General features: G+C 35.7%; 1 protein-coding gene across 12 annotated transcripts in view; it reads left to right on the top strand.

Annotated features, from left to right (window-relative positions):
- Window positions 1-25,156, top strand: part of LOC145738903 (agrin-like) — a 79,761-nt gene extending 54,605 nt beyond the window's left edge. For 4 of the 12 annotated variants that reach the window (XM_081994057.1, XM_081994056.1, XM_081994051.1 and 1 more), the window contains 25 exons: window positions 1,145-1,381; window positions 1,665-1,880; window positions 2,245-2,673; window positions 3,288-3,388; window positions 4,655-4,772; window positions 4,898-5,131; window positions 5,355-5,681; window positions 6,747-6,899; window positions 8,412-8,687; window positions 8,837-8,983; window positions 9,087-9,217; window positions 9,581-9,689; window positions 10,103-10,282; window positions 10,517-10,693; window positions 14,061-14,619; window positions 15,166-15,530; window positions 16,722-16,965; window positions 17,433-17,597; window positions 17,960-18,255; window positions 18,537-18,644; window positions 22,497-22,563; window positions 22,642-22,737; window positions 23,107-23,289; window positions 23,345-23,499; window positions 23,899-25,156. In XM_081994057.1, coding sequence (XP_081850183.1) covers window positions 1,145-1,381; window positions 1,665-1,880; window positions 2,245-2,673; window positions 3,288-3,388; window positions 4,655-4,772; window positions 4,898-5,131; window positions 5,355-5,681; window positions 6,747-6,899; window positions 8,412-8,687; window positions 8,837-8,983; window positions 9,087-9,217; window positions 9,581-9,689; window positions 10,103-10,282; window positions 10,517-10,693; window positions 14,061-14,619; window positions 15,166-15,530; window positions 16,722-16,965; window positions 17,433-17,597; window positions 17,960-18,255; window positions 18,537-18,644; window positions 22,497-22,563; window positions 22,642-22,737; window positions 23,107-23,289; window positions 23,345-23,499; window positions 23,899-24,053 — 5,228 coding nt within the window. In that variant the 3' untranslated portion in view covers window positions 24,054-25,156. Of the gene's footprint in view, window positions 1-511; window positions 848-1,144; window positions 1,382-1,664; window positions 1,881-2,244; window positions 2,674-3,287; window positions 3,389-4,654; window positions 4,773-4,897; window positions 5,132-5,354; window positions 5,682-6,746; window positions 6,900-8,411; window positions 8,688-8,836; window positions 8,984-9,086; window positions 9,218-9,580; window positions 9,690-10,102; window positions 10,283-10,516; window positions 10,694-14,060; window positions 14,620-15,165; window positions 15,531-16,721; window positions 16,966-17,432; window positions 17,598-17,959; window positions 18,256-18,536; window positions 18,645-22,496; window positions 22,564-22,641; window positions 22,738-23,106; window positions 23,290-23,344; window positions 23,500-23,898 lie in introns of those variants that run through there. The other 8 variants (XM_081994058.1, XM_081994049.1, XM_081994050.1 and 5 more) reach the window with 8 other exon arrangements.
- The last annotated feature ends 1,304 nt before the right edge of the window (window positions 25,157-26,460 follow it).

The raw sequence follows: 26,460 nt of genomic DNA, 5'->3' as shown, positions 1-26,460 counted from the left end.
GTGAAATAATTCGGTTTTTTTCAGGGATCGAGGCGTTGAAGTGTGTGATTATATGCACGTTTAACATCAAATTTCCTGTAGAAAAGGGTTAGTTATAGATTGCAAAAATGCTTGCATTAATTCAATTTTGACTCAACCTGATTATTTGTTGAGTGAAATTTATTTAGACAATAGATTTTTAATGAGGATCTAATTTAGTTAATGTATAGAAAGACTATTATAAGGGCTGTCATGTAACAAAAAAAAGCGTATAAAGAGACAGTGCACTTTGCACTAATGGGAGTCCTGATGAAACCGCTCCCCAGGTGGTCCTTATAGCCATTTATCAAAACTGGGGCGAAACAAAGGAAAAAAGCGGTGTCATCTTTGCGACAAACTAATCTGTGGTGTTATGGGAAACTTAAAATCAATATGGCGCTTGCTCGGCGTTGTCTTCATATATGCAGTCACGCTACCTGTGGTGCAAGTTATGTTTCGGGAAGGCCCTTCTGTTCACTTCAGTGGCGTTTAGACTTGTGTGCGGTTCGGGCGTTCTCACTATCGATCGCACCACTTCGCTCACTCTCCGGTTTTTCAAATATATGTGTCTGGTTCTCAGCTTTTTTGTATCACTCTGCTTAATCAAGTCCGCGTCCCCTTTTTGTCCACCGTTTCTTTCCTGATCGCAGCAAATTGCGAATTTGTCTTCCCTCTGGGTTTTCTATTTTAGTCACGTCATGCGCACAGCTTTATACTAGCCGAACAAAATTTAACACTCTCAGGGATATAATCATGTCAATTAATCTAGCTCTCCTGATAGTAGTCAGCAGCGCAAGTTTGTGCAGAACTTGCTACGTTTTTCCCAAGGGTAAATTACCATTAGTAACAAGCCTCAACTCTTGCCAGTTGATGCATTACACGTTGTGAAACACCAGACCTCATGTTCATGTCAAAATTCCACGTGGAATATGCACGTGCTTTCTGAAGGCATGCGCCTTGCATAACTCGCAAATCTATGACACACACTCTGTTGCTAACACCCAGCGCCGTGCAGTTTTTAGCCACAACTAACTTTTACCATAACAATACGCCACTGCCGTAGAAAGACCAAACTCAAATCTATTACAGTTCAAAAGCATAACGTGCAACTCTCTTATTTTTGCAGTCGAAAACGACCTGTGCAGGGAGAAGAGTTGCGGTTTTGGGGCTCGTTGCGTTCTCAGTTCAGACGGTCGTAACGCCAGCTGCGTTTGCCCCGACAAGTGCCACAATTATGGCGACCACGTCACATCTCATCCTTTATGCGGTTCCAACGGTGTCGACTACAAAAATAAATGCGAACTGGACCGAGCTGCATGCAAATCCAACACCAACATCACTGTTATGTATCATGGAAAATGCGGTAAGAATTTTGTCATCAAGTGCGCATGCGGTGGTTTGGGGTTAAAGCACAGTGCTGGAGAGCGCACATGTTTACTGTCATTTTTTAAGGTCTTAAAAAAGTGCATAAATTCCTTTTTTTTTATTGATTTAAATATTGGAGAAACATAAATTCTGTTGCAGTGAAAATTAAACTTTTTTTATATTCTACTTGACATAACATAAAGTGTTTCCTTGATTCAAGTCTCGACAACATTCAAAGGGAGTCCTGGAGCCTCATTAGCTATAATTTTAATTTGTTTCAGATCCTTGTGCAGGCATAGAATGTACAGAGCCTGAAGTATGCCAGTTGGACCCTCAACGTAATCCAGTCTGTCAATGCCGAGATACTTGCGCTTTAGAATTTACCCCTGTTTGTGGTTCGGATGGAAAAACGTATCCGAATGAGTGTACTTTGCGACAAGAGGCCTGTCGAACCAGAAAAACCTTGACTATTATTTACAGGGGAAAATGCAGCTCAGGTATTTCTTTCTCTCTGAAAAGTCAAGGGTTGATTGTTAACATTTTCAATCAATAACTATTAGCGAGAGTAAATTGAATAGCTTAACATCATCCTGGACTGTCCATACAAGAGTTGGATAACTCGAAATTGGCTTTGGCGATCGTTTCCGCTGCTTATCTGGAACAAAGTCAGTACGGTTCAGGACCGTCGGATTAATTTGTAATTCTCAATTATAAGAGTCTCTTGGTATGATCGCCGGAAGCCAATAGAAGAGTTAATCGTCGTTTTTGTAAGACAGAAACGCTATTCCTAAATTATAGCCACGACTAAACTTCCAAAGAGCATAAATAACTGGAGGTCGATTATCAAAAGACATTTTATAGGTATAAACCCATGCACGAGTGCCCGATGTACGACGGGTCAAGAATGTTCAATAAATAAATTTGGCATAGCGGAATGTGTGTGCCCACCAGAATGTGAACCAACTATGCGGCCGGTCTGTTCGAAGGACGGCCGAACATTTCCATCTGAATGTGAATTAAAAAGAGCCTCTTGCTTATCTCGAAAAAGCATCGAAATAGCTTATACAGGGGTGTGTGGAGAAAAAGGACCTTGTAGCGAGCACGTATGTCAATTTGGCGCCACCTGTGTGGAAAAGTCCGGTTCTGCCCATTGCGAATGCCCTATATGCTCTTCTGAATTCGACCCTGTCTGTGGCTCAGATGGCATTTCATATGGAAACGAATGCAAGCTTAGACTAGAAGCTTGCAAACACAGAAGGGATATAACGATCTTATATAGCGGACCTTGTAGTAAGTCTATGATAAAGTTTATGGGTCGGTTTTAACTGGAGGTAAGCTCTGAACCGGGGTAAGCTAGCAGTTAACGGGATATCGACCTTATAGTCCACTAAGTACTGCAAGAATGTTTTTGTATTTTATTCAGAAAGTTACCCGTTATGGGCAGCAAAATTGAATTGCCCGGTTGTTTGCTCATAAAGCAAATGCATAGCTGCTATAGCAAGAACTCCCTAAAGCCACGACTTGGGACCTCTAAAACTGTCTTACGACAAACTTTACTAATGGTTTACACAGCGTAATTTTCAGCATATATAATCTCCTCGGGTTTACCTCCAGCTGAAAGAGTTGAGAATGGGAAAATAGGCGAAAATAGACAATAGTGCAGTTGTATCAAATTTACTTACTCCACGAGTCGAAGATACAATGTTATCAAATCAAAACAAGCGTAATCACATTTTCAATATTCCCAAAATATTGCTTGTTTCTTGACTCGCAGCTTAAGATAAATTCGAACTGACGTATTCAACGTTTAGCAGCTTATATGGAATCTCTCAGTGAGGAGGGTTCTGACAGTTGCGGATTGTTTACGCCGCAATATACTAAAACACACCTTCTTTAAATTACAGACGGATGTGAAAACAAAAAATGCGAATTCTATGCAGTTTGCGAGAGCGACGGTGGCACCGAGGGCCGTTGTGTTTGTCCGAAAACTTGTTCAGACAATAAGGTAAAAAGTTCACAATATAACAACACGTGCATTAAGCTATTACGTATTTTTATACAAAAGTTTACAGGTTTTAATAGAGTTCACTTCAGTCGGTCATTTTTTTACTTTCCAATTTTGAAACGAAACAACAGATTTTGGTGCTGCTGTCTCTGTATTGTGCAAAAAAGTTTAATTTTTAAGTAGTCTCCAGTTAACTTTTTTTGTGGTATTTTGGAGTGTTGTTTAGGTCCATATCTCCGGATGTCTTCTGTGTCTCAAAAAATATTGATTTATAAAAAAAATTCTACTTAGCAGTGCTTAATCTTGACTTAAAGCAGTAGCTGTGTGCTGTAATTTGTCATTTTAAGTCAGGTGTAGGTCCTATATTATGTGTTACATCATGTTAAAGGACAGTTAAAGTAAAACAAACTGTTTCTGGACACCCTGTATAGTCTTATCAAACAGAACAAGAACAGAAGAATAACAGATGTAAAGCTGTTGATATGGTTTAATTCAAGATTAAACACTGTTATATCCATTTTCTGGACAAATCCATGTTTCTCCGGACACGGGACGTTAATTGAAAAACGCCCAAAAACATTGCAAAATATTGATTTAAACAACACTTCCTTATGTTTTTATTTATATAAGATGTAGTGCCATTTCAATACTATAAAATACAGGGTGTCCAGTTTAAAATTATTATGAAAATATTAGTGCTATTGGAAACTGTTGGAGATACCGACAATTTGTTGTACGCACAGTTTGTTGTTATTAATCCAAGCTTGTATCTCCAACTGTTTAAACTAAAAACCCAGTAAAAATTAATGATAAACTGGTAGTTACGTCTGGGATACACTGACTGTTTAACTGAAAATTGTAAACTCTTCTATCTGGAATCTGTTCTCTGTTCTATCTTCACCGTGTTTCTGCTTATTGTACTACTATAACTATACTAAAGACCTTTTCATACATATATTTGCATGGGGGGTACATTATGCGCATTTCACTGCATATTTGGTAGACAATGCTCATATTATTGATAACGTTGCAGAAGAATTTTTGAATAAATCGTAATGAATAAACCGTTAGACATCCAGGTCGGAGAAATCGAGAGGCAGCGTCGGGTGTTAGGAATTGCACTAATGAAAAAGAATCGCATTTAAATGCGGCTATGTATATTTGGGTCACGTCGGGATTTATTGAAATTCTGTATTTATATTCCGGACTTGTTCTCATAATTCCGGCTAGTGCATAGATGATAGTTAAATACATTTGTTCCCTTAGCTTAACAAGAGCCCGGTTTGCGGAACAGATGGAGTCACTTACACAAACGAATGCGAACTGAGAAAGAAATCCTGCAACGCTAAACAGAATATTGCGGTGGTTTACAAAGGAAATTGCGGTGAGTTTATTAGCGTATGGAAAAATCAAGGGGGGTATTCAATTGAGCGTCCGTAGAGAGAGTAAATAGAATTTTTAGAAACGCTTTAGGTGCAATAATGTTGACAGGGCAAACAATGATTTTAGATTTATGCGAGAACGTGGAGTGTAAATATGGGGCCCGATGCGAGGCTGGAGAATGTGTGTGTCCAACGAATTGCGATGGTTCCGGGGACGAGCCTGTTTGTGCTTCAAACATGATGACATATCCAAACGAATGTGAAATGCAAAAAGCGATGTGTCAAGATACGTTCTCGAAATCAAGCCCTTTGAGTGTCGTTTTCTATGGGGATTGTCGAGAACGATTTCCCGCGGGCACTAGTAAGATATTTTTTTGTCGATTGTAGTTGCAATTAGTACATTAATAGCTGGAACAACCGAACATAGACTAAGCTGGAAATGAGATTTGCTTCTGTTAAATGATTCAGTATAAGCGCGCAAATCAGTTGTTCCAGCAAAACTAATGAAACGTTAAGGCCTGGAACGCATAATCGCCTTAGTCTAGCTAACTTCACGCTATTAACTTGTAATGCTGCCCTTGTAGCTACGCTTGGTTCGTTGACCAATGCTGCTCCCACCGAGTTGGTCACCATTCAAACGGACAACTTTATCCCAAACACAAGCACCAATGCTAAAGAAGCTTGCAGAGATATTCACTGCGATTTTGAGGCCACGTGCGAATTGGGTCCTGATAATTTTCCGCGTTGCACGTGCAAATTCGACTGCGCCAGTGCGGCCCTGGCGAACCCCGTTTCGACCAAACCGGTGTGCGCCTCAGACCTAAGAATCTATCCTTCCATATGTGCCATGAAAATGGAGGCCTGCCAAAGACAGGAAGAGTTGAGGCTCAGACCTCTAGAACTTTGTCAAGGTTTGATTAATTGAGTCTTGTTGCCACCTCTATATCTACTGTCTGTAGATGTGGCAATCGCGCTCGAACTGAAACTTAAACCTATTAATTCGGAGGCGTCGCGTTTCGATTAAGTTTGGCTCGAACGTTAAGAGGTTCGCCCAAAGTAGACTTCACTAACGGTTTACCGCGTTTTAGGACACTTTACACGTGAAATTAAAGCTTATTATCTTTGTTCTATGGAACGCTAATAATAATCAATTTCCAACAGCAAATATCGTTACTGAGCTAAATTAATTGTACTACAGTAAAGCTACTCTGATCTATTTATATAGCTCCTTTACATGATTACAGCTTTATAGTGCTTCAATTTTTTCATATACATTACAGAAAAAAATGAAATAATATCAGTGGTGGGTTGTTCCACTAGTTTGCTATCTAACCAAAGATTTACTGATCTAAGATTAAATAAAGATAAAATTTTTTGCATCAGTTGGTTGATAGAGTGGATTAAAAACCAAATTCAATATTTATTTAAGTTTTTTAATCACGTTTGTTTATAGTCCTGTAACTATAATTGTTCTAGGCAAATGCTGACAAGCTTAAGTCTCTTTGGAACGAAAAGCTAATAAGTAGTTCTCTGCGTCCTTTAATTCCCTTTTCTAATGTAATCCGATTCCTTCTCGAACCGATCTCGAGTGATCGGGGATTTATCAAATAAACACATTTCGCTTAACTGGTTTAGTGAAGTCTGCTACCCAATGCCATCAGCTTTCTTTTTATTTACTCGAGGACTTGGAGTGGTCACTTCAGTGTGAAAATCCTGAACGAAATTCTAGTCAGATTAAAAGACGCACTGAATGAAAAATTACTAAAGCGCTGGGGCACATGAAGTGACTCGTCTAATCTAAACAAAATCGGCTAACGGCCTTAAAGTGTCAAGTTGGATTTCTACTTCCCCACCTTCAAAGCGAAATTAAAACTAATGAAGCTTCGCCGTTTAAGGTTATTATATGGAACTAGCAGAAGGTTGGGAAGTTTAAATCCATACGGCCCTTTTTTGTTTCATCTGTAGTGTTTTAATAGGGATGGAAGTGAAACCGTGCAAGGGCGAAAAACCCGTAACGGACCCTGTAACTGGAAGGGAACTGGATTGCGGTAATGGCCCTTTCCGGCAAGACTGCCCTTCTGGCACTTACTGTCATCAGACCACACGTTTTTCACGATGTTGTCGCAAAGGTAAGTTTTTTTGATTCTACTAAAAACAAATTAAAATAAAGCGTACATCAATGAATAAAACAGTGACTGTTAACTAGTGTCTCCTTTAGAGCAAACGTTCGTATGTGTAAGCAACCAAGTTTCCGAAAACATATTACAAGATACCTTTTAGCTAATTAGTTTTAAACTAAAGCATACGAACGCCAAAGCTGCGATTCTTTAGTTTCGGATAACTCCTTTGAGAAGTTGTTTTAATTAGTTGCTCTTACAAAGAATCGCCTGTTTAGAAATATTAATTATTTGCCGTGCCGCCGACAAGCTAGCGTCTTGGAAAAAGTTTGCCAAGTTTTTATTAAAACATCCCGAGAGTCGGGTTTAAAGCTACATTTAATATCAAAACTTTTTTATATCAAATTTCGGTATTAATACCTAACGCTAACAAAGTGGGAATGTTTTAAACTGACTAACTTTCATTAATAAAATCGACAGGAATCCCTGCAACTTCTCCACTTTGAAATTAACGTTTCAATAAAAATTGACACTTTTTTAATAACAGAGCCACTGGTTCTGAAACTTTGTAACTCTAATTTTTTTCTATCTTACGGAGATTTGCCCGCGTTTTATCTTTTAGTTCTCATTGTTCTGGCATTCTTTTGTGCCGAACATGGTGCGGAAAGTTGCTCTTTTCCTACTGCTAAAGCTTGGACGTAATAATTTTGTAATCGTGTTCAAACTAGAAGCGAATAAATTTTTTTAATTTCAAATTTTGAAATATTTTTTAATAAATATTATAAAATAATTAGTCAAATAGTATTACAAACAGTTCTGTCGACTTACTTTATGAAATGCGTCTAAAATTCGACGTAGGATAATAACTAAGCAAGTTGACATCTACTTCCAGTTAAACCGGGTGTTACATAAGGATTAGAGAAATTATTTTTAAAATATAGCACTTACTATTATACAGGGTGTACCTGAAAGCTCTTCTCTAGCTGGGGTCAAAATAAAGCGATTTAGCCATATTTGCCTTCATCCAAAAGTTGATAATTACAGAGCTACTTCTGGGGACTGTTTTAGACTGAGATGATCGTACATTTAGTAGTTCAAACGCATTTTTCTCGAAAACTGTTGCCCTTAACGACATGACTAAGGTATACCTTTTCTAAGGAGAAATACCAGGCAAACACGCCTTTATACTCAAAAGTGATTTACCGTTACCGAGAACAAAATACAAAGGAATTAAACAAATTGCTTGAACCGTATGTGGCGCCCTCTACAATCAATGTAAAAATCGTTGGCAGATATGAATTCCCCATCTCGGAAAACCATACCTAATTTCATAATTTTAAATGGTTTGGTATAAAAACTCTTTTAACTTTGCCTCCCTGTAGCTCTGTAATTATCAACTTTTGGATTAAAGCAAATATGGCTAAATCACTTTATTTTGACCCCAGCTAACTGCGGCAGAGCGTTGTAAAGACCTTTCAGGGACACCCTGTATAGCAGAATTTGTGACTAATAAACGAAAAAAAGTGTTATTTTTAGATAAGGATTTCATAGAAAAGAAGAGTTGTGAAGACAGTTGGTTCGGTTGTTGTCCAGATGGTAAAACAGCAGCAGAAGGTCAAAATTTCGCAGGTTGCCCATTGCCCTGTGGTTGTAACCGTCTAGGGTCCTACTCGGAATACTGCGACGTAAAAACTAATAAATGTAAATGCAAACCTGGAGTAGGTGGAGATAAATGCGACCGTTGCGAACCTGGATTTTGGGGTCTGCCGAAAATATCCTCGGGATTTAAAGGATGTTTACGTAAGAGTTTCCTTTGTTTTTATAATTTTACTTCGTAGCTAGAAAACGTCGAGGGAATTTGTCTTGAGGGAAGTCCCTGTCGAATCACATTAAGACATACAGTTTATTGTTTTCTTTTTGTTGTTTCAATCAATTTTTCTTTATGGCAGCGTGTGGGTGTTCGATGTTTGGATCTGTTAGAGATGATTGCGAACAAATGACGGGTCGATGTGTTTGTAAACCTGGAGTTCAAGGGCAAAAGTGTACAGTTTGTACCAGCCACAATAAAGTTCTTACTCGTAACGGATGTGTTTCGGGTAAGATTTTTTTCTAAAAAACAGATTTTTAGAAGAATACAGCATCATCACCCAATCACCCAAAACGTAACAGACTAATTTAATTCTGGATAATATTCTATAGCTGATCTGACGACGACTCCACCAACTACGTGCAGAGAATTGACTTGTTACTTTGGGGCGACATGCGTTGAAAGAAATGGATTCGCTGTATGCGAATGTCATGAACAATGCCCCCAGGACAATGAGGTGCAAGTACGTAACCCGAATATATTTTAAATTTTTATTAACGTTCCCATCCATCTTACGCCACACTTCCCCTTGGATCAGCTTCAAAATCCCGACAAAAAGTCAACTAAAAACGTGCGGTTTTCACGAGATACTTTCAGAATCCAAATGGCCTTAACAAAACCCAAAAAAATATATATCCGCCCCTCACTAACTTTATTTAGCTTTGTTCCAACTTCTTCTGAATTTGTAATGGCTACTTACAAGCGATATCCGCCACTTGCATTAATATGGCTACCTTCTTGTTAGACTTTGTGTTTTGTGGAATGACTAACAAGAGTACAATTTCACCTGCATTTTTAATTAATGATAAATTTTTTAAATTTATAGAGTGTCTGCGGAAGTGACGGGCATACCTACAATTCCCCTTGTGAATTGAATGAAGTGGCGTGTCGATCACAGAAAGACATCGTTGTTCAGGCTATTGGAACTTGTAAGGGTAAGTCCCGGAGGTAACCTGTCTATTATCTTTAATTATGCCACGATGCTAAGTATAGAAAGATAGCACTGATATAAAAGTTAAAAAAGGTTAAAAGTAGAAGTACGCTAGTGTAGTAAGTTGGTTAAAATTGTATTAAACTTAAACGAGTTTGTTGTGTGTGTTTATAATTTTTTTTCTTTTAATAATTAATAACTGAAAGAAGTTCTTTGGAGGGGACAAGACAAGAAGCATTTATGTAGGTTTTTTTACGGGTACTTTGAACTATTTATATTAATTAATTTCTAATAGTCCATTGTACCTGATCACTATTATTTCTGAGCATGGAAACAATTTGGTTCAAGAAGTTGGTATTATCAGCCACTAAATCAAAGCAATTTAGAAATAAAGTAAAAGTATTTACAATATTTCAGATGATATGTTTCCTGGTACAGACTGGCCTTTAAGACGCTACACTCCTCTACAATTTACTCAACCAGATGAAGCAAACTCACCATTGTCTAAATCAACCAGACATCTCTTAGTGCCAGATCCAAGAACTTACTATGGAAGTGCTACTAGGCCATTAAGTTCCGACGTGAACGATACCAGGGGTGAGATATTCATAAATTCGCTTTAATTACCCTTTATGAAGATTATAACTGTAAAAACTAGTAGTTTGTGAAAGTAATAAAGTCAAGTGAAACGGTTTTGGTGAATTGCTTTGTACCCGAGTATTATGGTGGTTTGTATCAATCTGTTCTTTAACACTTCCTTTAGAAGAGCTAACCCAACGTAATCGAAACAGTACAAAGCACCATAACCTAACAAAAAAGGCGCATTTCTAGATGGAGATATTGCTCTAGCTTACAGACCGACACCGGCGACGGTTAGGGTAACGGCTCTACTAGGCGATTTGTGCTCCAAAAATTCCGATTGTCTGATATTAAACAGCTATTGTGTAGCTGGGGCCTGCACTTGCTTACCGGATTATTACGCTTCGAACGATAGACAAAATTGTATAGGTAAGACGTCCCTCTGCTCTATTCAATTACTCCACCCCCGAAGGGATCGATGAATTCGTTTGTCCACTGTAATAGCCGTAAAAAGCCATTTGTTGGATGATAGAACTCTCCTATCTTGTAGCTGACAAAAGGGAAAATTACTTTTTGCCTTTGTAACAGTGTGCAAACAACTTACGCTTGTCACGGCACAGTTTCAAATCTTGCGCAGATTGATTACCCTAATTTGAACAGAGAAGTATTAGTTATAGTTATTAACATCTTCAAATACTAATGAATTTTGAAAATCGAAGTCAGCCTAAACTTTCCTTACGCATCTAATTTAAAAGCTCTTTCTACTACACTTTAACATAAAAGCAATTTTCCGTAATGTGAATATATCAAATTGTGCAAATAGTTTACGATTGAATGGATATGAATGGAAAAAGAACATGCGGTGAATAATGGATAAATCTGTGGTCAGATTAAAGGTTCATGTGGTTTTATAGGGAAATTTAAAAAAATTTTAGGGTTGATAATAAATATACACCTCACGTTTCGTTTACAGTAAAAAATAAGACGTCTGAGGAACAATAGCTCGATAAGTGAATTTCGCCGTTTGGCCTATATATTTCTTGTGTCATAACAGGAGTTTCTGAGGGACATATTTTATTCAGGATTTGCGCATACCTACTTTTCAGAGTTTGATGGATTCGCTCGCGTTTGGGTACATTTTTTCCTGAGGGATAACAGAAAGGGTAACGAGAAACAAGCTGGGAAACAGACATTTGTTTCTCTTGTCCTTTAGGACAAATCAACGTTGAATTTTGGTGCAGGGTGTCTTTTTAATGTGACGGTGGTCAAAGTTTACCGAATCTGGATCATTTATCATAATGTACTCAAACAGGTTTTAGCAGGTCTAGTAACAAATCGGATTTCAAACGAACATGGGTTGCGGCCTGAAAATTGTATATTCCTGTTGTTTATTACGGGAAAATCCATTTCGATTTCGGTCGCAAAATTAATGTCGCATAGGCATGAGAATGTAATGTAATTTGTAATTTTAGGAGATCAATCATCCAGCAGGAAAACCAAACAAAATTTCTTCTGTAAACCTTTAAAAGCAAACTTTGGTTTTTTAAATGTGAAGTATAAAGCGCTTTACGAGACACTGCATTGAATTAACTTATAAATCACGATTTTTCCTAAAATCTAATAAAAATTATAGCTTTTAGGGGACATTTAATGACCGTGCTTTGAAAACTCCTCTAAACATTTTACGACGCATTAAATTTCTCACCATAGCCTTTGTTTGCAGAAGGAACCCGAGATGTGTTTAATTAACTTTTGTGTACCCGCATAAATACAGCACCCTACATCCTTAAAACCCATTAAATAATAGGAAATGGGTAAATATAATCGGGGACGCTTAACAGAGTTTTAAAACGGTTTTTACGGGGTTAAAATTGATGTTTTCACACTGTTCAAATTTCCGTCATAAACTCTATTAACGGTGGCCATATAGAATTAATTGGATAGTCATAATATTAATACATACATTAAATATGGGAACGTTTTAACTGAAGACCCCATTTGATTAACTTTTCTACCTGGAAAGGAAAGTTTTAATAAAACACTATATTTGCGAATTAATATTCCACTAAAGCTAAATCTGTATGGAACATACAGATATCTGAAAATAAACAATTTCCGGATGGACCGTTCAGTTTAGAACAAAGTTATTCGGATCGATAGATGGCCACCTTCTTTGGATTGGATAGCAACAACATACATTTTCCTAGCTACTTCAATTTGGCAACTAACCCCAAATACACTCAAATATTTGACTTTAAAAACCTACTGCATAATGCACATTTTAGGACTTTTCGTGCTAAAGCTAAACCTACATGAGAATGTGTCGTAAAAATGCAATCTTCTGCCGAAAGGGTTTATTACAGTCGTAAGGAAATGTCCCATTACAATAATGGATACATTATGTATTGTTTAAGGGTTTTTTTCTTTTTGGTATTATTAGCAGAATAATTACCAAAGAATTGTGGTTATCCGCAAATGTCAAAAAAGTCTCAATAATACAAAAGGAAATTTTACGACTAAAAATGTAAAAAAATTACATACAAAAAACTTTTTTTTAATCTAACCTAACCTAATTATTTAGCCCTAAAAATGATGTACAAACAATGACTACATCTATGTGTGATGAAATAAAACATATCACTAATTCAAATTATTCTGAAAAATTGCTTTTTTCTCCTGAAGACCTATTATTATAAATAGCTTAATTACCGCACTTAAATCCAAGCAGAACTTATTCCCACTATGAAATTAAAAAGCAATTCATTGATTTTATGTAAAGTACAAAGTTCAAGTGGTGTTAGGTTTCTCGGGCAAATGGAAACCTAATAAAAAGCAAAGGATTTTTTTCCCAGGTATAGTAGAGCATTTGTTTTGACTTGATTGTGGGCAATTGTAATAAGTAAATTTATTAACCCAATAAAGCTTTGGCGTTTCAAAGGATTCTCTATGCAATTAACCGATTGAGAAACCTTTAGTTGGACTGTGTTGCTTCAAGCTTTATAATGAGCGTAGATTTCGAGATATCGACGACCTGAAGCAAAAACGGGGTATAAAGTGAAAATGGAAAATTATCCAAGAAAATAGGGCGCTGAGGCGTTATTAATATCCTAGCTATCACGAAGAATTAAAAATTGTCAATTTATCTTTTCAGTAGGAAAGCCAATCTTGAGCTCGATTAGATAGATAAATTACAGGGTGTTCCGATTCAATATGATTTATCGGAGAATTAAACGAATCTTTCATAAAAGTAAATTTATAAAATTAGAACAATCCGATGTTCGAGAAACTTATCTCTTTCAGATAATTTCATCGAGTGTCTTCCACACAGGTGTCAAATTGGCTGATAGTGATAATTTCCTTAGAAGAGAAAAAGCTTTTTTATTAAGATAGCTGCTGGAAAGTTTGCTTTTATGTTTGAACCCTTCTAGGATCCTAAATACACCCTTCCCGGATAAATCAATTAATATAACTAGGTTTGAAGTAATGAGATACCCTGAAAATTGGTTTGTCCTTTAATCGGTGCTAACTAAGTTAGTTCATGGCTGGTTGTCCTTGATTCTCTAAAATGTACACTGTTACAAAGCAATTAATGTCAGAAAGTTCGTTTTCGACTCGTCTCTCGACGTTCCCTTTATACTGAAATGATCCCTCAGAGATTGTGATAACTAACTGTGGCCAAACAACTTTATCGAATCTCTCTCTTATTTAACTAATGTCAGCTTTACACCTAAGACCACTTAAATAAATTGCTTATACATATGTAAATTTTAGTTCACTGATATTTGTTTGTGTTTAGAAGATTCCCGACCAACAAAAGAGTTTCGAGCATGTGGTTCATCACCTTGTTTCCATTTGAGTACGTGTATTGACCTACCAGGAGCGACCTTCACCTGCATTTGTCCTGAAAACTATACAGGACCCTCTTGCGAAACGGAAATAGTCCTAAAACAATACGAGACCCCGTCTTTTAGTGGGAGATCCTACGCCGTTTTGAAGACTATAGAAGCTTACAATAAACTTATTATAGAGGTGGAATTTAAGTCGTACACTTACGATGGAATACTACTTTACAACGCTGAAAACGAGGACGGGATTGGAGATTTTGTCTCTCTATCGTTGGTTAATGGATTTGTCGAGTTCAAATATAATTTGGGACACGGACCTGTTATTATGCGTTCTCTAGACAAAATCGAACTTGGCAAGTTTCACAGGGTGGTAGTTAAGAGATATAATAGAGACGGCTTGCTAAAGTTGGACGACGCTGATGACGTGGCAGCTCAAGCAGCTGGATCGACGAAAGCTCTTGATTTGAAGACCGACACCTACATTGGATACGTTCCCACTAATTATACCAGGTTAGTGTTTATTTTCCGTTTGAAACTTTAGCCAAACTCGCCGAGATTATAAATATTTCATTGGAAACTCGCTAAATTGTTTCCGTCGAGCTAATTGAATGGATCAATATTAATTAGTAAAACTGCTCTAACCTTTAGTCCTTAAAGTAGTAAAGTTTCATGCAGAAAAGTTATTTTTTAAAAACCGTATTAAAAATTCAAACCCTCATTCGGGTTAGTGGACTGAACTTTTGATACCTCTTGCAAACTTAGTAGACTTACTTTTTTGTTTCGAGAGAAACGTTAAATAAATTAGTCAAGAATCCGAAAGGGGGTTGCGAACCGAATTTGATTTAAAACAACAGTTTAGTCGTCTAAATTAAACGCGTTTTGACCCCCTTCAAAGGTAACGAAACTTCCCCAATTCCCGTTTAGCTGTCGTGTAAAATCAGGTTTCAATAAAGCAAAAACCCCAAAAAAGGGGTAGAAAGAGATCCGATATACGTCACTGATTACACGGGTAAATCTGCAGTCAAAAATAATTAAAACCGATCGGTCTACTTTCAGGGTGTTCGAGAACATAGGCACCGACAAAGGCTTCGAGGGTTGCATTAAAAAGTTCAAGATTGGCAGGGAGGAAATTGAGCTTCACACATTCAGGCACGAAATGGTGTTAGAAACCAAAGACATTTACGACTGTAGCGAACACGCGTGCAACCACTCACCGTGCTTAAATCATGGAAAATGTGTTAAAATGGACGACCTGTTTCGATGTGATTGTCCTACGCAGTTCTCAGGAAAATTCTGTGAAAAACCCGATGATCCTTGCATGTCTAATCCTTGTGCTTTTGGGTCTATTTGCAAAGCTTTTGATCGGGATACTTATATCTGTCATTGTCAAACTGGATGGACTGGTAGACGATGCGAGATTGGTAAGTCACAATTTGTTTAATTTTTTTAGTCATAAAGTTAAGTACATAAAGTAAGCAATATAAAGTTTACCACTATAAATAGTAAAAACATTAAGTTGTAGAGATATAATCTACATAACAATTGTTGTGATTGGTGTTTTATAACAATTATAGTTTATTCCTTAAGTTGAGCTGCCATAACAAAAGCACTTATTAGAAATAGGGAAACAACCTTCTGAATCACAACAAATACAGATACATTAATTAAAAATCAATACCACTCAGTACTCTATAAAAAACTGCATATACAATGGATTTATGGTTTCGAATAAATTCGTAAATTACTGATGAATGTTTTTTTGTTATGGTTAAATTTACTTTAAAAATGTTGTACCAGCAACTATTACATAGAAATATTATTAAAACAATATTTTATACCTTTCTAAAATATTAATTGATCCTTTATTATTATTTTTTTTATTATATCGGTTAAACATAGCACGTCAATGACATACATATAATAAATAGGTCACAGAACCCCTCTCGTATTGTGTATTAATATAATAAATCAAACTCCTGAAGGTGAAAAACCTCGAGTTGCTTTACTATGATTTCTAAGAAAGCGTTTTAAATCTTAAGAATTTAATAATTTTTCCTGGTTGTAATGTACGAGTGTAAAAATTAAAAACTATTCAAGCTAGTTCATGAAGCATGTCCTGCTTCAGACAGGGTGTTCCATTTAAAAGTTGGTATTGTCCCTATATTCTAGAAATCCTCCTTCGAGTATGTCTTCATATTCATCTGTCATACACATCAATTCACTTTAGTACAATCGAATGGTCTTTGATATAAGTGAGACAAGCAACATATTCATTTGCGTTTTCCTCACTACCAGTCGGATACATCTCTATGTTCTAAGAAAGTAATATCCGAATATGTTAAACCATATGGAACGCTGTATCGAATGTCAGAAATAAAGTTATTGAAACGAAAGAAGACAATGTCGAAATAGGGAGGTTGAAATATCGACACGTTTGCTTGTTATACGTGTAATTCTATACTTGATTTTGTAACCTTTACGAAAAAGTTATTCCGTACTAACCGTTATTTCCTGTTTTGGAGTAAATGATGTTGTTTGACGACTGTGTGAAAATAACAAACATTGTAGGTGTTGTTTTACGCGCACCATTTACAGGAGAATTTTGATTGCAGAGTATAAAAATGATAAAGTAGTTATTCCGGAGTTCAGCGGACGCAGTTTCATTCGATTTCCGCCAATAGAAGGCATCGAGAAGACGTTTTCGATTGAAGTTTCCTTTATGCCCAAAGCACCTAATGGTCTAATTCTGTACAGCGGCCAAATGAAAAATGGACTGAGCAATTTTATTTCTTTAAATCTTGCCCAAGGATATCTGCAATTTCGATACAGCCTTGGCGGTAGCAATGTGGACCTCATGTAAGTATTTTTGCTATCTTTGAATTTTTTTAAACTGTCTAGTTTTCGATACAATATTAAACTGGCAATTTCAGGCATATTTTTTAAAGCGACCCAATTCGACGGGTGACTTGATTTCAAACGATGCAACTTTTGAATCAATACACAAAATCAGAATGCTATCTATCGGAGTATATTTCGCGATTTTCCAGTTCGTTTGAAGTTTTACAAAGATTCTTTTTTAAAGTTGTAATGTTAGCAGACCATGTATTAGATAAAGAGACAATGTCGTCGCTATCTGACCAAAGTTGTGAACGAGCACAACGGAATGATAAATGATTCGAAAACATATTCAAAAACCGACTTGTTCCCGGTTTGGTCTCTCTTACGAAAATTTATCATTCAAGTTTACGCTATTATGGTTTTTTAAAAACGCGCTATATTTCATCAAGGCGAGGTCGCTCATAATCCGTATCCTTTCCGTTTAGGACTTTGGATCCCATCGTCATTCGCAAATGGCACAGGGCCCGCATATCTGGAAAAGGGAAAGAGGGCATTTTGCAAGTTGACAATTCGAGCATAGTTTTTGGCTACTCCGACACCCCCATTAGGGACTTTGTGCTCGAGTCTCCACTCTACGTGGGATACTACCCGTAATAATCGTAACGAATGGAGAAGACCTTTTATTTTGGCGGACGCTTTTTTCTAATTCGTAGAAGCCTCGACTCGGAAAAAAACATACTTTCTAGTCAGCAAAGGGATTATCCGAAAAAGTGACCGTTTAGAGCTATATTGTTGAAAGAAATATGCAGGCTTTATGCCCACCACAAAATGTACAAAGTAAAACACTAAACTCGAAAGCATAAACAGGATTTTTCCACGTTTTAATTTTGTATGGACAGGCTTCCATTAAATTTTTTTTCGTGTTTTGGTGCTAGTAGATATGTGTCCGCTGAAAATAAAAGGTCCCAAAATAAACACTACTACACTGCAATTTGTTTTTTCTAAATTTCAGTGAAAGAGAAGACGAATACAACAATCTGTTCGCCTTTCCCGGCTGGAATAAGGGATTCCGAGGAATCATTCAAGGACTTGCCGTAAATGGAAATCCGCTTCCGATAACAAACATATTATCGGACTGCTCATACAATCCCTCTAACAATAGTTGCGCCTCGAACGTGGGATTCTATGAGGGATTACCCTGTCCCTTGTACAAAAATCCCTGTCTAAATAATGGTGTCTGTGTTCCTGACTTGGATCATTACACTTGCCAATGTCCCTCCAAATTTAAGGGCAAACGTTGCGAGACTGGTAAGTTTCTGACTCTTCAGTATTTAAACATGTGTTAGTGACAAGGCGTAATTACGTTAACGCTATCTACATAAATTACTGCAGAATTCTCTACTAGTACCGCCTGCAAACAATTTATTCGCAAATTAGGCCCGCATTAATTCCGAACATTATTGAAAAGATCAAACATTTATCTTACTTGAAGGGTGGTTTTTTATTTTTACTCTTTTGTCTTCCTTTTAATTATAGAAATTTAAAGGTTGGATTACAGATACTTTTTGTCTTAACCTTAAACTCTTTAGGCACATGTAGAAGTATTCTACTTGGAAAATACTGGTTGTGCAGCTTTCAAGACACTTCAATCTCTTTGAAAACCACTATTTCACTAGACACTACATTATTGAATTGTGGTAAGTCATACTTGAATTCAAACTCTGAAAAACTATTCACACCTAAAGGTTACTTTTCCCTAACCTAAAGTTAAAAACATTATTCACTTCTTTCACTCTCACTACAAGGTTTATTAATTTTTAATCTATTGCACCTAATCAAATATAATTTACGACTTTTTTAATTAATCATTTGTCTTGAATACTGTTAAAGTTACACTTGTACATCTAAATTACTTGCATCATTGCTTGAAGTTTCTATTTTAGTGGTTAGAACAACCATTTTTTAAATTTCATTTTTCAAGTCTTGTAGAGGGTACTGCATTTTCGATGGTTTTACGGGGTACAGAGAAAACGGTAATAGATAAAAAAAAAGTAGCATACGTGTTCTGATCTCTTTTTCTGAGCTGAGATGACTGGCGAAAAGTGGGCGGCGCAAACTTCTTTTGTTTCAAAGGGGGGCTTTTGAAAATTGGTCATTTTGGAACCTCCTCTGTATTTCATTTGCTCTTAAAGTTATCAAAAAAGGAAAAAACGGTTTCCAGTAGAAGTTTTGACGTAGAATCCAATGGCGTAGTCAGTTTTTTCTATTACGTTTAGTTTTTGACATATGACAGTAAGTTATATTTTTTTAAATGGAACACCCTATATATTTTTAGTTCATTTAATTCTGTTGATTTTTACTTTTTCAACGGTGTATTAAAACATATAAGTTTGTAAATGTTAATCTTGGTAATAAGAAAAAAAGCGTTCCCTTAACAAAAAAGTGCTAAATAATATGTATAAAAATACCCACAGTCGAAACAAAATTTGGCTATGTTCTTATTAACATGTTACATGTCGTTTATAAACAGTTTTTTCAACTTCTACCTTAAAAATAGTAGAAAATAGAAATGGCCACTTTTCTTATTAAAGTGACGGTAGAACTGTTTGTAACTTAGATTTTTAATAAGATTTATTAAAAATATTTAATTTCCTGATGTGTTAGTTTATATGATTTCCGATTTTGTTTGGTATTTTAGATATTGGCCTTTTTTTAGCTTAGCAAATGTCTTTTTTTTTAAATAACAGGATTAACCTCTACATACTTATATGTTGTAATACACCGTTGAAAAGGTAAAAATCAACAGAATTAAATGACGTAAAAATATATAGGCTGTTCCATTTAAAAAAATGTAACTTACTGTCATATGTTAGGAACTAAACGGAATAGAAAAAAACTGATTACGCCATTGGATTCTACATGAAAACTTCTACCGGGAACCGTCTTTATTTTTTGATAACTTTAAGAGCAACTGAAATACAGAAAAAGCTCAAAAATTACCAATTTTCGAAAACCCCCCGTATCTTTGAAACAAAAGAAGTTTGCGCCGCCCACAGAAAAAGAGATCAGAACACGTATGCTACTTTTTTTCTATCTATTACCGTTTTCTTTGTACCCCGTAAAACCATCGAAAATGCAGCACCCTGTACAATTTCCTATTTTACTACAAAGCAACATTTCATCAAAAATCTTTTTATAAGATTCATTATAGACTAACTAATTTCTACTCAAGTATTTACGAGAAATTCAAGAGAAAATATTAAGCATAAATTTTTATAAAAGGGTCAGTGACCAGAAATCCCTGGAAGCTTTACCCTTTCAAGCATTACACCCTTGAAGTTTATTTAAAAATGTTCCTGAAATTAGCCTCACAATAAAGCTGCGCAAGTTAATATAATGATTTTTGGTTGAGTGGTTAATATGGTAAGTAGTCTTGTTCTCTAATCCGTTTGGGTTTTATTAAATCCGCAGAAAACAAGATGAGACAAAGTAATGAAATCGCAAAGGTAAATTACCACCGGGATATTAAAACCTTAAGTGGAGTTGAAAGTAGTTTTTTGATTTTACTGTGTCCCGAGAAGTCCGCACTAGTAAGTTTTTGTCGAGAGTAATAAGAGAAGTGAAAAGTCCGTAGATCGCTGTCAGCCAAAAGAAGCTATTAGGAAGTCGAGATTTTGAGTGGGACTGAGTAATAAAAGGTGAGCGTTTCTTATTAAGCCGTAAGTTCGGCGATATACCTTCGTTCTACCTTGTGCCAAACCTTCGAAACAACTTCGACAAATGCTCCGTAATTAAATTACTTTATGAAGTCTGCTTTCGTTGGTCGAATTAAATTTTATAGCGGGGTATTAATTAAAACGTTAGTTACATGAGGCGTATATTTTCTAATATAATTAGGCAAAGACCACGAATCAGTTGTGCACCACTTAAGGGTACGCAACAAAAAACTTTTAAATTTTAGTCGTGCTAAAAGTCTTAATTAATTAGCTTTTATTCGCAGCGCTGTCAGAACTGAAACACAATTAATTATACAGTCGTTCCCATCAATAACTAACTTATTAAGGACTTGCCCCTTTCATTTTAGAACTCGCCCAAAGAATAACTTATATTAATCCGAATCGGCCCGGTTCGCTTCCGGTTATACTTCAAGTTTGCGGCAAAAAGCGTCACAAAAAATTGATTTAGTTATGTCTTGCGCCTGCCTTTCTTCTTCTTCGTCTTTTTTAATTGAATAACTCGGTTAGGACACGAATTTTTGTCAAGGATGAACTGACGAGGGATAGACTACCAATTTTAATTAGCTTTATTGAGACCAATATTGGCTTCCTTCCAAATAAGTTATTTTCGTTATCTTTGCAAACCACTAACTTATGTGTACTATTCAACCAAATTCATAACGACAGAGGGCTTAGCAGTTATATGTATGAGATTGTCCAACCGTATGTATTCAGTGGAGATTTTCCAGCTAACTTTAGCCCTTAAAAATGACCCTCATGCGATAAAAAATGATGTTTGCCTTCACTTACGGCGACTGCTTACATTTATTATTACAAACTCTCATGTTATACGATTAAGATTAATTTCGCCGTAACTTTCCAGGACGTATATTTATGATCATTGCCATTTTTAATGAGAACTCGTTATTTATAAATTGAAATCAGCGTGGCCATCGAAGAAAAAGGGGCGGACTGGTGCTCAAAATTATTTTTTATTACTGGCATAGTTTACAAGGGCTTAATCAAGCGGGAAATTGAATAAATTCGATATATTCAAATCTATTTGTAATTTTTGGACCTCACTGGGCGTTCCGGTAATCAACTGGATGCTTTTCCGCTCGGAATGATTTTATTTTCAGATGGAAACTGAATTGTTGGATTTACAAATTTCGACACTTCACAACTTGTTCGATTACGATACACCGTTTATTTAGTTATAACAGAAATATGCGGAAAACGTTTTAATTAAGGGGAATTATAAAATTACAATTCATTTTCAGTGACGCAGAAAAAGCGAAAAAGCCTTTAATTTTGTTCTAACAAAAAACATAAAATTTAAAAACATGAAAAGTTTTAAATTAGTCTGCGTCTATTAAAGTCTCTAGTGAAATTCAATACACTAAACTGGGTTTAAATTTGCAGTCGATTTAGATTACTTTTGCGTTTTCCGGAATTATTTATTGGCAGTTGAACTACTTTAATTGAATTTTGTAATTGAGCTGCGTCCGAAGCGTATGTCAATTATTCACATAGTAATTCAATTACTCTTAAAGTAATGGCATTACATGTGGAATAATTAAATTACAATGAAATACTTTAACTGCTTGTAGCAGGGTGATACTATTTAATTTACTACAATAAGAAGAATGAAAAATTACTATGTTTTTCTTCAGTATTTGTTATTAACACAATAATAGCTTTTATATTTCCAGGCTAGTTTGCATAGGAGACGAGAACATAATTGACAATTCTGTTGCTTGACTATATTACCTTACATCACCAACAAACTCTTCTCGTGGTTACATTGACCATTAATTTTGTTTTCTTTTTCAGAAGAGCACGGTCCCGTCAAATTTACAGGCAACACCTTCTTGCAATACAAGCTGAAAGGATTCAGAAGGTAAGTGACCGTATAGTGGGAATATTTTATACGATGTTTAATATTGAATTTCTGTGTAAACTTTCTCTCTCTAACCAGCCATAACCGTACTGACATCGAAAATCAAGTCGTAGTCCAATTGAAACGAAAAAGAAAAGAGAGTGGCGTTCTCGATTACAGCGGAGAGGAGGAACTGTAAGTTTCAGTTAACCGACTAACTTTACTAATAATGATTAGAACTATGGGTTTAAGTAGATAATTTATTGGAAGTAATTCGGTTGATGGAGCGAAATGATTAAGTCTTAAATTACATTCATTAACCATCAATTAACGCGCCGTCTTTAATTAACCTCCTCGGCCGCGACTCTGAACTATATTATAAATTTACAAAACTCTCACATTATCACTTTAAGTTGTCCAGATACACCTGGAAAGAATTTCGTTTAAACTTTTCTCGGAGACGCCATAAATTGTGCAAGTTCATTTCGCTCTACTACGTATACAAAGCCATACAAAAACCGAGAGGTTTGGATTGTATATCAAATAAAAAGATTTATTTTACAGGAGGAAAGCTGAATTAGGAAACGACTACAAATTTGAGGTCCAGACCTTCGTCGCAGACGGTTTGTTATTATGGAGGAGCAAATCCAAGCGAATTGCCAGAGAATATTTTGCTATCGCTATTGAAAATGGATTTCCCCACGTCAGTTTTAATCTTGGACGTGACAAACGATTTTTCTCTATCAGGTTAGTGTAGACCATGACGAAAAATCGGATGAACAGCGCATATTTTTGGTTTTAGAGCAAACAAACGAATAGATGATGGTCTTTGGCATACGGTTCACGTGAGAAGGAAAAAGCGAATAGGAATGATATCGGTGGATAACGAAAGGATAATTCGAGGCAGGTCAAGCCCTGGATCTAAAAGTTTACGGACAACAGCTAAACTGTGGATCGGTAAGACTTTTGCTAGCAAATTTACCCAGCACCCTAAGCCAAAACCAAGCCATTTTAATTCCGAAGAGAAAAGGGAAATAGAGCCCGACGTTTTATGTGACTCTTCTTATCTCTGAAATTTTCCCGCTTCTTTGCGGCCTTATTTGCTGGGGATATAAGGAAAAATATATCAAAATTAGCCGGTCGACAACAACAGTGCATAAATAAAACTGAAATGGAGGATAGGCGACTGCGCCTTAAAGAAATTACAAGTTTAATGTCGCGTAAAAGATAAAGTGTAAATTATTAGACAAATAAAAGAATTTTCTGTAATGAACTTTGCGAGTCGGTGAATTTGTTTTATAAAGGTTTTGGCAACTTTCTTTCATCTTCTTTCATAAAGTAAATGTTAACTTTCAGGTGGAACGTCATCACTACCCCCAGGTTTACCTGAAGCTTATTACAAAGGATTTTACGGTTGCATCAAACAACTCTTAGTCCACAACAAACCTTTTGATCTGTTATCGAACGTCGACGGCAAGAAACTCAACTTTTGCCACGTAAACGATGTCTGAACAACCCCACCAGCAATATTTACTTTGCGGTATTTTATGTGAGACTGATACTTATTGACTTTCCAATAATGTCTAGCTTAGGAAATGTATTGATGTATATATAGTAGCGTTGTTTATCTACACTTTAATGAATCTGGTAATAAGTTCGCGAAGAAGCTGAGTCTTCATCTAGTCCCTGTAAAAATATTGTGAACAATTCGGGAGTGATAGCAGGGCGAAAGTACGCGTTTACAATCAAGTTTTTCCAAGCTAAATAAACATACACCACTAAAGTCTTCCTTCTCATGAAATTTTCCACACTTGATTTTCCCAGGAAACCATCTTAAGTAGTACGTAATACACTAAATAACCAGATATGTGTTACATGTTTTATAATGCTTAAGACGCTACTTGGATAAACCGTTAATCAAAATCAAATCATATCTAATAATCCATATCCAGTAAGTTGACCATATCATGTAATGGAACCCCGTCGCCAGTAACTTCCTACTAATCCTCCTTACTTATCAGTAAACTCGTAAATCCATTTCAATACAAGCGTGCCATAAAACAGTTTCAGCAATTTAATAACAGTGCCATGTCTGGAATAATTCCTTTTAGTAGTAGAGCCAGCGGGGTTCTAAGTCCTTCCTATGCTACCCAGATTAGAATGGTTCCCAATAATGTTTTATACATAAGAACCATTGGTAATTTTCTGTTAGATATAATTAAAACAATCAATGTGTGTTTCCCTAACACATCGTACCCTTTCTAGCTGAAGCTATTAATGTAATAATATTAATAAAAGGGTGTGTAATAAAATTATACTTCCCAACAGTGTATTAGAGTTAATGTTTTCGGCATTTCTGTTGAACGATGTTATCTAAAAATATCAAGTTTATGGATTGTTCGTATATATACGCTTTGATGTTGATGTAAATATACCTTTAGTAGGATGATACTAATATTTTTAGATTATGTTAAGTTTTAGACGATTATTATTAAGAAAATGTACTATCTAGGTATTTTAGGCAATAACAGATATCCTAGTTTAATTAGAGTATTTTTATTTTTAAAATAGTATCTCTGTACATTTTATTGCAATAAATATATTTTTTTCCTAATGCTCTTCTATTTATTTATTAGTCTAATAACAACACAAGTTATTAAAATTATCTTAGAACGAGCAGAACGTGAAAACAATGGGATTTGTCAAGTACAAGGCAATAACGTTAAAAATGAACAAAAAATGATTATTCAGTAAGTTGCTTTATAGACAGTTCAGTATAATAGTCTGATCTAATTAAAAAAACGCACGAACACAAAATCAAACATTGATGCATGTTTGGAAGCTTTTAAGCTTGTATCATAAAGAGAAAGCTATATTCAGAGACATAATTTTAAATCGTGTTCATTTCTGCACTAGATGCAACTTATGACGGTATATGGTAAACATCTCGTTTTACTAGCAAACATTTGTCCACGCAGATAAGTCAACTAAAAATGAGCATTTTTTACATTTACAGTAAAGTACATTTGGTCAAATTTACAGTTTTATGTAATTTTCCTGCACTCAAATAATGACTAGCATAAACCTCAGATTTAAGTTTCTAGTATTATAAATCTGGAATTAAGTTTACTTGATAGACATTGGATGTCTTAAAAACCTGTAGCAACTTGCATTTGCTATGCTAATAACAGGATTAAAATTCCTTATTTGGTACAAATTACAATAGAAAATTTCTGGTCAGTTATCTTGGATTTTTATTCAAATTACCATCTTACTTGGCAAATTAATATAAAAGTTTTAGATGACCCCACACATTCTACAAATGCTAAAACTTTTTAGTGTATTTTGCTCTGTACCGTCGGGGTAATGTTTCAATGTAGGAAATGTGTGTGCTTAAAAACGTAGAACATTATAATTAAATTGTAACAGAATGCCAACACAATACAATAGTCGGAGCGATGAGGGGCTCGAGTCGTTGAAAAATTTGTATAATGAAAATTTTGTAGTTGTTTTTATTATTTGGTTTTTTTTTTATTTCCAACATTAAAATTTTTTTCTTGATTAAATCCATAAAAAAGTGCCGTCCACAACTAAAGTTTCACTAACAAATTGAGAAAAGACACTTAGCGACCTCTGTAGTCAACTGAGACATTACATTTCCATTTTATTGATTCTTTCAAGAAACTTATATTGACTGCGTGTGTGGAGACACCTTTAGGAAACTTTTTATATTTGCAGAATATGTTTTGCCTTTTGAGAGATATCTGCAAGAAACTCAAATTTTGCTTTGGAAGGTGCTGCCAAATTTAATCCCAGGATTGCAACACTTTGATTTAACTGCCAATGGAAATTGACTTTTTACGGTTGCTGTACAATCACAAATCAAAACACACTCATCTGTGTAATGGAAATTTACGT

Source organism: Ips typographus, linkage group LG16, assembly GCF_016097725.1.
Source record: "Ips typographus isolate SLU linkage group LG16, UJ_Ityp_2.0, whole genome shotgun sequence".
Lineage (NCBI taxonomy): Eukaryota > Metazoa > Arthropoda > Insecta > Coleoptera > Curculionidae > Ips > Ips typographus.
Note: the sequence above shows the minus strand (reverse complement) of the source record. Positions and strands in the feature narration are given on the sequence as shown.